This window comes from Gekko japonicus, unplaced genomic scaffold (genome assembly GCF_001447785.1).
Source record: "Gekko japonicus isolate JY-2015 unplaced genomic scaffold, Gekko_japonicus_V1.1 scaffold2547, whole genome shotgun sequence".
Classification (NCBI taxonomy): Eukaryota; Metazoa; Chordata; class Lepidosauria; order Squamata; family Gekkonidae; genus Gekko; species Gekko japonicus.
In genome coordinates, this window is record NW_015168731.1 from 131,550 (window position 1) to 148,102 (window position 16,553).

The 16,553-nt window shown below is 52.5% G+C and overlaps 1 protein-coding gene across 1 annotated transcript in view; it reads right to left on the reverse strand.

Annotated features, from left to right (window-relative positions):
* The window catches only part of TSC2 (tuberous sclerosis 2), a 91,343-nt gene that overhangs the window by 11,891 nt on the left and 62,899 nt on the right, over window positions 1–16,553 (reverse strand). Inside the window, exons 31-35 of the mRNA XM_015415599.1 lie at window positions 16,129–16,344; window positions 13,148–13,216; window positions 5,425–5,585; window positions 3,582–4,084; window positions 170–245 (exon numbers count right to left, since the gene is read on the reverse strand). Coding sequence (XP_015271085.1) covers window positions 170–245; window positions 3,582–4,084; window positions 5,425–5,585; window positions 13,148–13,216; window positions 16,129–16,344 — 1,025 coding nt within the window. The remainder of the gene's footprint in view (window positions 1–169; window positions 246–3,581; window positions 4,085–5,424; window positions 5,586–13,147; window positions 13,217–16,128; window positions 16,345–16,553) is intronic.

Genomic DNA, 16,553 nt, shown 5'->3' on the forward strand with positions numbered 1-16,553 from the left:
GGCTAAAAATGGTTTCCACCAAGGATCTGTGCTGTGTACAGGCTCCACTGACAAGCAGGCCCCATCATCATCATCAGAGGAGGAGATGATTGGATTTATACCCCGCCCTTCACTCAGAGCGGCCCAGTCATCTGCCCTCTCGCATCTTTTAACGACTTGCTCGGCTTACCTCGTTGGGCAACAGGAGGGGCTTGTTGGATTCATCGCCAAAGAAAGGGGAGTGGTACAGCTGCAGGAACACGAAGCTAGGGAGAGAAGAGGAGGTGCCGTCAGCAGGGATCATTTCCTGCAGGAGCGCACAGGAGCGGAGCTCCGGCAGTAGAGAGCCCAGGGGGAGGTCGCACATGCAACAAGCCCCGCCCCCTGCTCCCAGCAGCCCCGGGCCATGAGGAGCAAGAAGCAGCCAGGTAAGTTGCAGTGGGTGTTGCTTTCTGACACACTTCCGGTGATGTCAGGGGTGTGTGGCATATGCAAATAAGTTATCCTAATGAGTTATGCTAATGAGCTCCTGCACCTCTTCTTCTACGAAATGACCCCTGGCCGTCAGAGAGCCGAGGGTTCATCTCTCCCCGGCCACCGCCAGAGGGAGTGGAGGAGGCATCCCACCGGGCACTCTCCAGCGGCACAGCACTGAGACAACACTCCCCAAACGGGAACTTTGGCTCTCTCTGTCGTTCACCATGGCTGTAAGCTGCCTGGGGAGCAGGACAAGCATTCAACAACAACCGGCGAGCTTGTCAGGGCCATTCTGATCCCAGGGACGAGAAGAGCGGAAGCAAAGTTTCTCTCCCCCAGCGCTGTTTTTCGTTTTACAAATCTCCACCCCATCCCAGCTGCCGTTTGCCTAAATGGATGTTCACGGCATCAAAGCCTGTGTGATTTGAGACCAGCAGCGCCTTAGAGCGCCACAAGATTTTCAAGGGGCGAGCTTTTGGGAGTCAACGTTCCCTTTGTCAGGGACAGGTAGAAATGGAGATTCCCCCAAGTCCTTTTATCCCAGTCAGAAGAGAAGAAGAGGAGGAGATTGGACTTATACCCCACCCTTCACTACACAAAGGAGTCTCAGAGCGGTTTACAAGCTCCTTTCCATTCCTCTCCCCACAACGGACACCCGGTGAGCAAAGTTCCCTCTAAGCTGTGGATTCTTGTGAGCAAAAATTCTACTTTGTGAGCTGTTGGCATTAAAGTTGTGAGCAAGTGACTTGGCTACGGCATAAAATGGTTTGCTTTGGAGCCATCCCTCCTGAGCGAAGACGAAAATGTGTGAGCCGGAGGCTAAAAAACTATGAGCTAGCTCACACCAACTCAGCTTAGAGGGAACACTGCTGGTGAGGTAGGTGGGGCAGATGCTAATTTTCTGCCCCCAAGCATTTCCCCTCTGCCCTCATGATGATGATGATGATTTAGGAATCACCCTATCCATACTATTGTAGAGCTCTGTGTGAAGTACATAATATCAAAAACAGTCACCAAATAAAACAATTGAACATATTAAACTACATTAACACGTGGAACTCACTGCCATAGGAGGTGGCGGCGGCTACAAGCATGGACGGCTTCAAGAGAGAACTGGATAAACATCTGGAGCAAGAGGTCCATCCGTGGCTATGAGCCACAAGGTACAGGTAGGGACTCTCAGGCTGGGGCAAGGGATGCTCTTTCTTCTTGGTGCTGGGGGGGGGGCAACAGTGGGAGGGCTCTTAGTGTCCTGGCCACACTGCTGGACCTCCTGATGGCACCTGGTCTTTTTGGCCACTGTGTGACAGAGTGGATGGGCCACTGCCCTGATCCAACATTGGCTTCTCTTATGTTCTCTTATCTTCTGACAGATGGCAAGTAATGGTCCTGAGCAGGCCTATTTTTGGGCAGGAACGCACAGGAACGGAGTTCCGGCTGGCTTCAGAGTTGGCCACGCCTACTACAGCTAAAACCTCTGAGCGTGTGGATATGGAGGGAAGGGCCAGAGGGGCCCCTGGAAGGATCGGGGAGGCATTTAAGGGCCAGCTTGCCAGGCATCCCGCAGCCGTGGGGCACCTGAGCAAGTCAAGGGAAGACATGGGGTGTGGCCTAATATGCTAATGAACTGTGCTGTTGGGGGTGTGGCCTCAGAATGAATTTCTGCTGTTGGGTGTGGCCTATTATGCTAATGAGTTCCTGCTGGGATTTTTCTACAAAAAGAGCCCTGGAAGCCTTAGAATTAATTATCCCCCTGTTACAGACTGCTGGCTGTTTCACGGGCGGCCGGGGGGTGCGGAGAGGTCGAAAGGAGCATGGAAAACTGAAGAGGGTGCCAGACAGGTGGAAATTGTCGCTGTCCTCAGCCAAAAGCCTAACGGAACATCTCTGCCTTGCAGGCCCTGCGGAATTGCATAAGGTCCCACAGGGCCCTGATGGGATTTGGAAGAGAGTTCCACCAGGTCGGGGCTAGGACCGAAAAGGCCCCAGTCGAGGACAGCCGGATATCTTTGGGGCCGGGAATCACCAGCGTGCTGTTGCCCAAGGAGCGCAATGCCCTTCTGGGGACAAAACAGAGGAGACGGTCCCGTAGATCACAATGTGCATTGATCACGCAGTGTTAGTCTGTAGCTGCGGTGGCTCAAGTGGTTAAGACGCTGAACTGCAGGCTGTGGAAGGTCGGTAGTTCAGCAGTTCGAGACCCGAGTGTGCCGCATGACGGAGTGAGCTCCAGCCATGCCAACCTAGCAGTTCGAAAGCAAGAAATTGCAAGTAGATAAATAGGGACCACTTCGGTGGGAAGGTAACAGCGTCCCGTGCGCCTTGGTGTTTAGTCATGCCGGCCACATGACCACGGAAATGTCTTCAGACAGCGCTGGCTCTTGGGCTTTGAAACGGAGACGAGCACCGCAACCCTAGAGTCGGACTCGACTGGCTTTCGAGAAAAGGAAACCTTTACCTTTACCTAGCAGCAGAAAACAGGAAGAGTCCAGCAGCAGCTTAAAGACTAACAACATTTTTGGCAGGGGAGGAGAGTTTGTTAGTTCACCGCTCACTTTGTGAGCCTTTAAGGTGCCGCTGGACTCATGCTCTTTTCTACTGCAATGTGCAGCATTGTACCTTTACATCCGGACTCCCTTCTCTCCAAAACTCCTCCCACCTTTGGAAGATAAGAAGAAGAGATTGGATTTATACCCCACCCTTCACTACCCGAAGGAATCTCAGAGCGGCTTACAGTCTCCTTTCCCTTCCCCTCCCCACAACAGACGCCCTGTGAGGTCGGCGGGGCTGAGAGAGCTCTTTCGAGGACTGCCCATGAGAGAACAGCTCTGAGAGAACTTGTGACTAACCCGAGGTCACACCAGCAGCTGCACGTGGAGGAGGAGTGGGGAATCAAGCCCGGTTTTCCCAGATTGGAGTCCGCGCTCGTCACCACTACACCAAACCGGACTGGGATACAAGACCTCTGGGATCTCCGTTCCTACCTGTATCTGATGCGCGTGGCTACCCTCCGAAAACACAGCCCGCGGGGTTTCCCGAACAGGCGAGACTTGCAACCTGGAGGCAACGGGGTTTGACCCAACAGCCCTCAGATCCGACAATGCCCGCCCGGCCGCCCCACTCACCTGGGGTTAATGCCTGGAACTTTCTCCGCATTGGAGGCCGCTGCCCTGCCCTTGAAGGGGTCCTTCTCGATCCTCTTGCCCCTCCTCGAGGGCGCGGAATCCGAGATGGTGTACCCCCGGGGGCGGTGGCCACTCGGGGAGCGGGGGGAAGAGGCGGGGCCGGGGCCGGCCAGCCGGGGCCCTCCGGGGGCCCTGTCCTCCTCCCCTCTTCCCAGCCAGCCGCCCGCTGCCTCCCCTTCCAGGTGGCCCGACTGGGACTTGGATTTCAGGTCGCTGCTCAGCTTCCCGGCCGCGTCTTCACCGCTGGCGTCTTTGAGGACTTCCTGGAGGGTCTGGAGCTCTGGGGAGGAGCTGGACTTGCTGAGCGGCTGGGAGGGCTGGAAGGAGAGGGCCTCGAAGGCCCGGCTGTCCTCCAGGTGCCGGGCCCTCTCTATGGGGATGCTGATGGAGGCCAGGTCTTCTGGCTTCAGAGCTTTCTCCTCTTGGCTGGACGTCGAGGAGGACTGCAGGTAGCAGCGTAGAAGAAGAAGAAGAAATGGGATTTATACCCCGCCCTTCACTACCCAAAGGAGTCTCAGAGCGGCTGAAAATCCCCTTCCTCCCCCTACAACAGACACCCTGTGAGGTAGGTGGGGCTGAGAGAGCGCTGAGAGAACTGCGGGCCGTGAAGAACAGCTCTGTGACCAGGGCTATTTTTGGGCAGGAACGGAGTTCCGGCTGGCTCCGGAGTTGGCCACTCCCAGCAGGAACTCATTAGCATAATAGGCCACACCCAACAGCAGACACTCATTGGGATTGGCTACATTAGGGGTGTGTGGCCTAACATGCAAAGGAGTTCCTGCTACAAAAAAAGGCCCTGGGTCTTGACAACAATGTAAACAGAATAAGAAGCAAAAGGTGGGTGTGGCTGGATGACCACACTTCTGGTAACATGGGGGTGCGGCCTAATGTGCTAATGAGCTGTGCTGTCAGGGGTGGGGCCTAATATGCTAATGAGTTTCTGCAGTTGGGTGTGGCCCATAATGCTAATGAGTTCCTGCTGGGCTTTTTCTACAAAAAGAGCCCTGTCTGTGACCAAAGCTCCCTCTAAGCTGTGGAGTCTTGTGAGCCAACATTCTACTTTGTGAGCTACTGGGCATGAAAGTGGTGAGCAAAGCCATTTGGCTGCTGCATAAATTAGTTTGCTCTGGAGCCCTCCTTCCTGAGCTGAGACAAAAATGTGTAATCTGGCGGCTAAAAAACTGTGAGCTAGCGCACTCTAACTCAGCTTAGAGGGAACAGTGCTTGTGGCTGACCCAAGGTCACACCAACAGCTGCATGTGGAGGAGTGAGGAATCAAACCCAGTTCTCCAAGATTAGAGTCCAAGATACGAACCACTAAACCAAACTGGCTCTCAAGCAGCCGGCAACCTCGAAGGTATGTGTGGGGGTGGCCAGAAGGCCCCTCCCAGCAAAGCACCTTGACTCCCCCCCCCACCTCAAGTGTCTTCAGCAGGGGCCACCAACCTTTTAAAGCCTGCAGGCACCTTTGGAATTATGACACAAAATGGTTGCAGCAGGAGGCGGGGCAGGCCACAAAATGGCCGCCGCAGCTTACCTTCAGGCACACCGTGAAGATTCTTGTGCCGTGGCGGCAGCTCCTGCCAAAGCTACGTTCTTGAAAAAAAAACAGTGGCCAATCGGAAGCCCTGCCCCAACGCGGACCTGCCCGCTTTCTACGAACACTCGGTGGCCGCCAAGAAAGGCGGCCGTGGGTGCCGTGGCGCCCTCGCCATGAGGTAATTCTTCCCACTGACTTTAGCGTGGGCCCAGACAAGAAGGCCCGAGCCGGGAGCGACCTTACCCTGCTGTACATCCCAGGGGCTTTGCCTAACTTCTCCTCACTCACAACGTGATCCGGACACACGGCTCTGAAGTCCTCCATCTCCCGGGACTCCGGCAGGGACTCCCTTTCTTTCAGGTCCGCCGTGGGCGGGCTTCCTTCTTCCGGAACGACGGCCGACTCTGCCAAAAGACACAAAGCGGAATGCCTGAACCCCAGAGAAGGAGGGCAGGAGAGTCTTCTGGGAGGGTCGGGCTCCCTGTCCTCCGACACCCCGGCCTTTCGCAGACACAGGATTTCAGCAGGGGGCGAATGGGCCTCGTTTCCCCTCAGAGTCAAGAACGCTTTTCTTTTGGGGGTCGCTTTGTGCCGAGATATCCAAAGCAGGACCGAAATGGCGACAGAATAGCGGTCAGCTAGTGTGAGCTCGTTTGTCAACTGGAGCACGATATTTTTAGGTTTTATGCAAGTGAATGGAAGCGTCGGGAGGGGAAATAGTCTTTAAAGTTATTGGCGTTTGATACATTTCAGAAAAGGAACAAGAGGGCCAGTCCTGAAGACTCTCAGGAGGTCCCCCTCCGAAGTCTACATGTGAGGAGACCGGCAGGGGTTTCTGAGCCTGTTCGTCTCCTCCCCACTGCGCTCAGTGAGGGGCAAAGCATAGAGGACATTCACCAAGTACGGGGACTGGCTCCTGAACTCCCCACAGGTAGGAGCATCGTCTGGAGAGGCCCAAAGACGATCGCAGCACACAAAGACTTTATCTCGGTTGGGGGGAGATAGGGGGCTTCCCATTAGACCGTAGAAGTTACACCTCGTCTCCTAAACCTCTCTGCCTCTTTCGCAAAAAAAGAAAGACCCTCACGTTTCATCGGGGGGGGGGGATACCAAAGTGCCATTAGCAAGGCAGAGGGAGGCCGAGAAAGGAAGACCGCGTTCCTAGAAATGCTGAAAGCACGTTTTCCTGAAACACTGAACTGGCAGCTAGCCTCTGCAGCAATTAGGAGGCTCCCTAAATGTTGTCTTTTAAAGACACACGATCGTGCGTATGTGAAACAGAAAGAGAGCCGCAATTCTTTAAGTCTATTCAAAGGCTTTTAAGCAGCAAGGCAGCCAGGTTTCATTACAGTTTAGCTAGCACTAGAAATCCTTAAGATGGTTCCTAAATGCAATGTTTTGTCTTTGAAAGACCCATGAGCATGCATATGTGAAAAAGAAAGAGCTGCAGTTCTTCAGTCTATCGGCAGCGAGGCAACTAGGTTACATTAAAGTTTAGTCAGCGCCAGGGCTATTTTTGGGCAGGAACGCACAGGAACGGAGTTCCGGCTGGCTCCCGAGTTGGCCATGCCCAGCAGGAACTCATTAGCATAATAGGCCACACCCAACAGCAGAAACTCATTAGGATTGGCTACATTAGGGGTGTGTGGCCTAACATGCAAAGGCGTTCCTGCTCCAAAAAAAGCCCTGGGTTTTGACAACAAACAAGGTAAACAGAATAAGAAGGGAAAGGTGGGTGTGGCTGGATGACCACACTTCTGGTAAAACGGGGGTGTGGTCTAATATGCTAACGAGCTGTGCTGTCATGGGTGTGGCCTAATATGCTAATGAATTCCTGCAAAAAAAATGTTGGGTATGGCCTATTATGCTAATGAGTTCCTGCTGGGCTTTTTCTACAAAAAAAAGCCCTGGTCAGCACTAGAAATTCTCAAGATGCTTCCTAAATTCAACAGTTTGTCTTTTAAAGACACACGAGTGTAGATATGAGAAACAGAAAAGAGAGTGGTGGCTCTTAAGTCTATTCAAAGTCTTTAAGCAGCGAGGCAACCAGGTTTCATCAGAGCTTGGTCAGCACTAGAACGCCTTCAGTTTGCAAGACCTGAGAACAAGGCTGAACGGTTAGATTCAAGGCCCAGTTATTTTTAAAATTATTTTATTTTATTTTTCATATCTAGCGGTTAAGAGAGGCATCTCTTACACTATGCCTACCAGGGGATGTTTGGTGTGTGGTTTGTCCTCTCTGATATCTTGGTATGGACGCTGTGTAGTTTGATTCAAAGTCTTTAAGCAGCGAGGCAACCAGGTTTCATCCGAGCTTGGTAAGCACTAGAACTCCTTCAGTTTGCAAGGCCTGAGAGCAAAGCTGAACGGTTAGATTCGAGGCCCAGTTATTTTTTAAATTATTTTATTTTTCATATCTATAGCCTGCCGGGCTCAGGGTGGGTGACATCATATCTCAACAATACAATAAATACAGTTAAAAATTGAAAACACGATACTAGACATTAAAACAGGTGGTTGCCGCTCAAAACAAAAATCAAAAACCAGCCGGCTGCTAGAGGATTCCCTGGCCTGTTGGTAACAGGTGGGTAGTGGCCAGTGGTCAGCGGATGGGGGACGACAACCTCAGAGAGGCCATACGTGGACGCAGGGGTCATTTCATAGAAAAAGAGGTGCAGGAGCTCATTAGCATAAATCATTGGCATAACTCATTTACATATGCCACACCCCCAGACATCACCGGAAGTGTGTCAGAAGGCAACACTCAGGCTCCACTGGACTGTTTTGGATTCCTAGCTGGGGGGGGGAACGTGCAGATCTGTCCTCGCAGAGGAGGGGAGAGCTTGTACCTGAATAAAACTTGGTCTTAAAGGTGCCACTGGACTGTTTTGGACGGGGGGGGGGTTTCTGCAGCTTACCTGGCTGCTTCTTGCTCTGACTGAGGGCTGCTGGGAGCAGGGGGGGTGGGGGGCTTGTTGCATGTGCCCGCCCCCTGGGCTCTTTACTGCTGGAGCTCCGCTCCTGTGCCCTCCTGCAGGAAATGAACCCTGCATGGACGCCTGCTACCTCAGCTGAAGGCCTGGTGGAACAGCTCTGTCTTGCAGGTCCTGCGGAACTGAAAAAGGTCCTGCAGGGCCCTAATCTTGATAGGGAGCGTGTTCCACCAGGCAGGGGCCAGGGCAGACGAAGCCCTGGCCCTGGTCGAGGCAGGACAGACGTCCTTCGGGCCGGGGACCGAAGCCCCTTAGCACCTTAGAGGCCGACAAGAGTTTCAGGGGATCAGCTTTCGAGAATCGACGCTCCCTTCGCCAGCTACGTTACCTTTGACTCCCAAAAACTCATATCTGAAAACCTTGCTGGTCTCCAAGGTGCTTCTGGAATCGAATCTAACCGCTCAGCTGCAGATCAACAGGGCCAGCCTCTGAATCCGAGCAAAGCTGTTCGTGATACGATGGTCTGGGGAGTCATCGATTCGTATGGTCGCTCACCTTCCGTTTGACATACGTTTGCACCATTCTGGGCCAGAGAGAAGCAACAGGGCTCAAGGGTTAAACTGGCAATCAGCTTAACACTGGGCAAGCGTCCAGTTGTACCCGCCTTCTACTCCAGGGCAGGCATGGGGACCGTCCCACTCACAAGGGAACAAAATATACCTTCTTTTTTGGCAGGGCTATTTTTGGGCAGGAACGCACAGGAACGGAGTTCCGGCTGGCTCCCGAGTTGGCCACGCCCAGCAGGAACTCATTAGCATAATAGGCCACACCCAACAGCAGGAACTCATTAGAATTGGCTACATTAGGGGTGTGTGGCCTAACATGCAAAGAAGTTCCTGCTCCAAAAAAAAAGCCCTGGGTTTTGACAACAAACAAGGTAAACAGAATAACAAGCAAAAGGTGGGTGTGGCTGGATAACCACACTTCTGGTAACATGGGGGTGCAGCCTAATGTGCTAACGAGCTGTGCTGTCAGGGGTGTGGCCTAATATGCTAATGCGTTTCTGCTGCTGGGTGTGGCCTATTATGCTAATGAGTTCCTGCTGGGCTTTTTCTACAAAAAGAGCCCTGAGTCTTTTTTGGCATTTTGACACTTGGGGAGGGGAATTTTTGAGATCCGAAGGGAAAGACCCCTCCCCCAAACAGCTGCGACCCTAAACATGCCCCTTTGCAAGCTCTACAGGGGGGAAGGCGGGTGACATTAGTGCCAAACTCAGCCATCCCTTGGGAGAACAGCAGAAGCGTCAGGAGTGATGTGGTCCTGACTCGGCCAGATGTGGTCCTGACTCGGCCCAGAGGGACTGACTTCCAAGCAGTGTTCCCTCACAGCTGTTTAGCCTCCGGATCACAGATTTTTGTCTTAGCTCAGGAGGGATGGCTCCAGAGCAAACTAAGTTATGCAGCAGCCAAATCACTTGCTCAGAACTTTAATGCCAGGAGCTCAAAAAGTAGAATTTTTGCTCACAAGGCTCCACAGCTTACAGGGAGCATTGCTTCCAAGTACGCATGCTTAGGACAGTGTTGCCAGGAGATGGTTTAGAAGTTCTCTCCCCACCCCCCCGGGGATTTCTCTTCCCCCCCTTTTAAACAACAGTTTCTTTCTGATGGACCCTCACACGTTGAGGGCCGCCCTGCAGAGCGGCAGAATAGAAAGGCAACATTTTTAAAAAAGTAATAGCAGTCCCATAGCGCTCTGAAGCCCTTTGCGTACTTTATGTCGTGGTCAAGCTGATTGCCAACAAACCAGGTAGGTCAGTGGTGTGATCCACCCCTGAAGTTACTGAAGGGACCGCAAGAAAGTGAGAGCCAGACTGGGGCAGGAACGGAGTTCCGGCTGGCTCCCAAGTTGGCTACGCCCAGCAGGAACTCATTTGCATAATAGGCCACACCCAACAGCAGACACTCATTAGGACTGGCTACATTAGGGGTGTGTGGCCTAACATGCAAAGGAGTTCCTGCTACAAGAAAAGCCCTGGGTTTTGACAAGAAAGTAAACAGAATAAGAAGCAAAAGGTGGGTGTGGCTGGATGACCACACTTCTGGTAACATATGGGGTGTGGCCTAATATGCTAATGAGCTGTGCGGTCAGGGGTGTGGCCTAATAGGCTAATGGGTTTCTGCTGTTGGGTGTGGCCTATTATGCTAATGAGTTCCTGCTGGGCTTTTTCTACAAAAAAAGCCCTGCTCAGGACTGTGGTGAGTATAAAATGGAGCAAAGGAGAATGATGTCGGCTGCTTTGCCTCCCTGCTAGGGAGAAACCCGGGGTCCAAATGAAGTCAAAAAATAAAGTGGCAAGGGCGTGATCTGAATTGGGGGCCTTGCTGATTCATAGCTCAGACCGGAGAGCGATTTTGGTGCAGCGGTTAAGAGAGGCAGGACTCTAATCTGGAGAACTGGGTTTGATTCCCCACTCCTTCCTCCACAGGAAGCCAGCTGGGTGACTTTGGGTCATTCACAGCCCTATCAGACCACCAACAAGTCTAGCTCGCCACCTAGCGGTGCAAAATGCTAAAGAGAAGAAGAGGAGGAGGAGGAGACTGGATTTATACCCCGCCCTTCACTCGGAGTCTCAGTGGGGCTTACAAACTCCTTTCCCTTCACCTCCCCACAACAAACACCCTGGGAGGTCGGTGGGGCTGAGAGAGCTCTTTCAAGGACTGCCCCTGAGAGAACAGCTCCGAGAGAACTTGTGACAGCAGCTGCATGTGGAAGAGGAGTGGGGACTCAAACCCGGTTCTCCCAGATTAGAGTCCGCCGCTCTTAACCACTACACCAAACACCAAGAGAAGGAGGAGGAGACTGGATTTCTTCGCCGCACTTCACTACCCAAAGGAGTCTCAGAGCAGCTTACAATCTCCTTTCCTTTCCCTTCCTCTCCTCCCAACAGACACCCCATGAGGTAGGTGGGGCTGAGAGAGCTCTCCCGAGAACTGCTCATGAGAGAACAGCCCTGAGAGAACTTGTGACTGACCCAAGGTCACACCAGCAGTTGCATATGGAGGAGGAGTGGGGAATCAAACCTGTTTCTCCCAGATTAGAGTCCGCGCTCCTAACCACTAGACCGAACTGGCTCTCAAAGAGCTAGAACTTCTGCCTGCCAGACAATCCTTGGATCTCCTGGCTTACTACAAACACTGCCGTAGTGTAATTGTCCATTATTATTAGCTCAGAGTTTCAGACGTGACATTCTGCTGGTTCTTTATCTGAGGAGTGCCTGCTGGAGTGGGCGCAGAGGACCCTGCATTTAACACAGCAAAATTGGAGACCGTGCAGACAGTGCATACAAGCAGCTTCTGATATGCCTGGGCAGATGGAAGCGGGAGAGACAAGAAGCATTCAGGGAGGGGGGAGGGAGATTTTTGTGCAGGGGGGAAAGGCTGAAGGTACAGCAGGAGACCCCCTCCCTCCCATGGTGCACAAACCAGAACCGCGAGAGCAAAGGTTGGGTTTTTAAAAAAAATTTCTTGCACGCCAAACGAACAAAACCAATCAGCCAATGAGCAAAATATCACTGAAGCAGCTTTAGTGGGGAATCAACCTCAGCTTGCAATATCAGAAAGAAAAGACTTATGCCAAAGCAGCGATCCAGGGTTAGCACTGCACACCACGGGCAAGTCTCCTCAAGCGTCCAAGCCAGAAGTCTCCTGCCAGCTCCTCTGAGAACACCCCCCTGCCCCCCCCCGGGTCAAGAATCGCTGCCAGTTTTAGTGAAGGACCTCTAGGTGGGCAAATGGAATAACAGGGCGACTAACTCAGTCATTCTAGGCCTTCACCGCTTGACCTTTCACAAGCTCCTTCCCAACACGGTGACTGAAATGACCCGGCAATAATTTCATGCTGGAGTTTAATATATATATTAAAGCATTTCAAAAATCAAGTCCACAGAGCTGTAGCTTCAACGTCTGTTTTTCATTTTTGGTCCACTATATAAAGATGTGGATTCCAGATTTGCCCGTAAGATGGCAAAAGACCCTTTTCTGAGCACCTCTGTTTTGATTTGGATAAAACAAACTAGCAAACAAAAGAAGAGTTAAGATTTTACAGCAGGGGTGTCGAACTCATTTGTTCTGATGGCCGGATCTGACATAAATGAGACCTTGTTGGGCCGGGCCATGTGTGTCATAAAAGGTAATGCCAGGTAGCGGCGATATAAACTTTATAAAGGACACAAACACAAAGGGTTTTCTTTACTTAAAATAAAATCATGTTTAAAAACATTAGCACTCTTGCAATATTTTGTTTATTTAGCAGTATCTGATAACTGACACCTCTTGCTCTGAATTATTGCATCAAAATGTCTGTGCTGTTGCAATCCTGAGTATGCTTTTTCAAGTGTGTACCTGTAAGCTGCAAACCTACTTTTGATTTATTCACATTCGCCACAGAAATCTCATGCTCAGAGTTCTGAGTCTGGGACCCAGGTTAAAACACGAAATGGCTGAGTGATTAAGAGAGTCTGGCGAATCAAGCTATGATGCAACAGCAGCAGAACTGGAAGCAGGAGATGGCCAATTCCACTGCGGGCCTGATGGAAGCCCTCCGGGGGGCCTCATCTGGCCCCCGGGCCGCATGTTTGACACCCCTGTTCTAGACCTTGTGTTTGTGGTGGAGGAAAAAACCCGGTTTGAAAGGCTCAGGAAACGGCAGGCCGAGAGAAGGATTGCAAAGTTTTCGTTCTCTGAACCTGCCCAAGGGCTGTGAAGCGGATCTAATACCCGGGCCAGAATTCACCCTATGAAGACCCCCCCTCCCCTTTGTGAAACGAAGCTACAGTGGGGCAAAGGAGACCACATCTGGCTTGGACTCGCTCATGCTACTTGGAATCCCACCTGCTGAGAGCCACGAGAACCACGGTCAGGCAGGAAAACACGGAGGGGGAAGACGGGGGCGGTTTTCACAAGCCGGAGCTGAGTATCTTTCTCCCCCACCCTCCCCCTTTTCCTTGAAACTCCTGTAAAGATAGGTGAGTATACCTGCCCAGGATATGCTCCTGTGCAGCCTCTCTTGAGAACTGGTCAGGTACATGGAGGAGAAAGAGGCCACTGTGAAGGGAAAAACCAAGGGAGGCGGCACATTAAAGAAGGAAGGGGAGAGAACGACAGAGAGAGAGAGAGAAAAACCAGAGGGACAAAATAATATTTTTAAAATGCAAAAGAGAGAGAGAGAGAGAGGTATAAGCAGGAGGAGTCGGATTCAAGAAATACACGGGGGGAAAGGTGCACCGGGGGGGGGGGCATAAAAAGGAGCACTGGGCAGGGGCAAAATTTGGGGCACCAGAGACGGCAGGTAAATCTAACTCTGCATGTCCGAACTAAACGCAACACAGGAAATACCCAACAGCACAGACTGAGGTCTGGGCATAAGGGGAAAAGCCATTTCAGGCTGGGCATGAACACTTGAAAACCTGGACTGGGAAACGGGAGGGTCAGGAAGAAGAGAGAAGAGACTGGATCTATCCCCTGCCCTTCACTACCCAAAGGAGTCATAGAGCGGCTCACAATCTCCTTCCCCTTCCCCTCCCCACAACAGACACCCTGGGAGGGAGGCGTGAGAGAGTTCTTCCGAGGACTGCTCATGAGAGAACAGCTCTGAGAGAACTTGCGACTGACCCAGGGTCACACCAGCTGGCTGCAAGTGGAGGAGGAGTGGGGAATCAAACCCGGTTCTCCCAGATTAGAGTCCGCGCTCCTAACCACTACACCAAACTGGCTCTCCGTCTGCAGCTCCCTCATGCTATGCGGGGAGATCTGGGTCAGGAAAGGGCATAGCGTGGGCACAGGATTCATTCCACCCCACCTCCACAGGCACCCCTAGGCTCAGACAAGTACAGTTCACTGCAGGAGGTCACAGGTTCAACCCTGTCGTGCTATGCCAGTAAAGACAGGACTCCAGCTGGGGGCCTGTTAATTTCCTATGTCTAAGAAGCGGGAAAAGCCTCTTCACTTGCATTTCCGCATCACAGAAACGGCTGCCGCCGGGCGCTGTAAAATCCAAACTTGAGAAGGGGCAGAATTTTGGGCTGAGAATTTCAGTGTTCAGTTTAAAAAAACAACAACAACATGCCTTCTTGAGGACAAGCCTGAAAAGTGGTGGCGATTTGGGGACGTCCCTGTGGGCAGAAGCGAACGGAGCCAGCCTCCCAGGGTGGAGTGGAAGGCAGACAGTCCCGCTGAGCTGCAAGCGGATGCCGGGACTTGGCGGGAGGGGGGGAAAGCCTGCAGTGCTAAGAACACCGTGTTTTGTTTGTGGTGCTTTCACACACACACACCCCGAGGCAAGCTCCTGGCTCTTGCGCTCACAAAGGTGTGCTCTGAAGCACAGAGGCAGCGCCTGGTGCAGTCTCAGAAGCCGTAGTAGGGGAGGAAGAAGATATCCAACGGGTAGGGGGCAGTCGGAGCTCCAGAGCCTCTGGCCACTGGGCACAGAAGTAAAACTTGCCAGAACGCCAGCCACAGCAGCTTCACTGGCACAGGCTCGTTGCAATGGCTTTGGTGTTTAAATAGCACAGTCCTGGGGGCTCCAGGGCTCCTGCGCAGCTCCCGGCCAATCCCACTGGCTGCAGAGGCTGCATAATGCACCAAATACATAATGCACCAGAAACATTTATTCCAGAGGCAATTGTTTAAAGAAGTGCGGAATACCCTGGACATGGGAAAAGAGCAAGAGTCCAAGAGCACCTTAAAGGTAAAGGTTCCCTTGCTCGAAAGCCAGTTGAGTCCAACTCTAGGGTTGCGGTGCTCATCTCCGTTTCAAAGCCGAAGAGCCAGCACTGTCTGAAGACATTTCCGTGGTCATGTGGCCGGCATGACTAAACACCAAGGTGCACAGAACGCTGTTACCTTCCCACCGAAGTGGTACCTATTTATCTACTTGCAATTTCTTGCTTTCGAACGGCTAGGTTGGCAGGAGCTGGAACTAGAGACGGGAGCTCACTCCGTCATGCGGCACCCGGGTCTTGAACTGCTGAACTACTGACCTTCCACAGCCTGCAGTTCAGCATCTTAACCACTTGAGCCACCGCAGCTCCTAGGAGCACCTTAAAGACCAACAAAACTTGTGGCAAGGGTAAGAGCTTTCGTGAGTCGCTGCTCACGCCTTCAGATAGATCGAGACGGGGCAGCCGTGTTCGTGTGTCTGTAGCAGTAGAAAACAGAAAGAGTCCAGGAGCAACTTAAGCCCTAGCTGTTGGGAATATGTGTGTTGCAAGGTTTAAATTCAGTCATTGTAGGGTTAATGTGTTTACCCTGTGTGCTGTTGTTTAGACTGGCCTGGAAGGTAACCTGGCACAAAGCCAATGGGGAGAAAGCCCGGGAAACCAAAGCCTATGTACTAACCACCATTGGTTAATGTATTTAGGTGATTTCCTTCTAGGGTCAAGAAGAAAGAAGAATCTCCATTACCAACCGTGTGGTCAGTCAGACTGTTGTACTTGTGACAGTAAGGATGTCGCCTTAAGGGTTTGTTGTTTTGTAGATTTCCCGGGTACCTTTCCTTTTAGGAATGAAGATTTTTACGTAGAGTGAATATGCCTCCTCTCCAGTGAACAAAGATCCATTGCAAGATCTGAATATCTAACCACTTCTACCAAATTTTCCAACACTAACAACATTTGTGGCAGGGGAGGAGCTTACTGAAGAAGTGAGCCATGGCTCACGAAAGCTTCTACCCTTGCCACAAATTTTGTTAGTCTTTCAGGTGCTCCTGGACTCTGGCTCTTTTCTTCCCCTACAAACAGACTAACATGGCTGCCCATCTTGATCTTTCCTAGGAGAGCATTTCCCGTCGCAAGCCGCTTCTTCCCTCCACGTTGCGCAGCTGTCCGTTCTGTACCTGACGCAGCAACCCTCCAGGAGGGATCCTCCCCCGCTGTGGGGCCCCAGTTTTTGCTTGGAAAGACCACCCGCGGCTTTGCCGTGCGCCCCTACTTCCGTGCCGGCTGGCGGGTCGGGCTCACCTGTGTTGGAGCGCTGCAGGAGGGAGGGCTTGGTGGTCCCGGTGGGCAGGCTGGAGGAGGGGACCGAGAGGGACTTGTAGAGGGCAGTCTCGCGGTGCTCCTTGAAACGCTCGGCCGCCATCAGGGCGTTGGAGAGCTCCTGCAGGGGCATGTTGTCGATGTCAGAAGAGAAGGGGCTGAGCGGGTTCTCCAGGCTCATCAGCCAGCTGGTGTTGCCTGGCGAGGGTCTTGCTCTTTTCTAGGAGAGCATTTCCCATCTCAAGCCGCTTCTTCCCTCCATGTTGCGCAGCTGTCCGTTCTGTCCCTGACGCAGCAACCCTCCAGGAGGGATCCTCCCCCACCGCGGGGCCCCAGTTTTTGCTTGGAGAGACCACCCACGGCTTTGCCGTGCGTCCCTACTTCCGTGCCGGCTGGCGGGTCGGGCT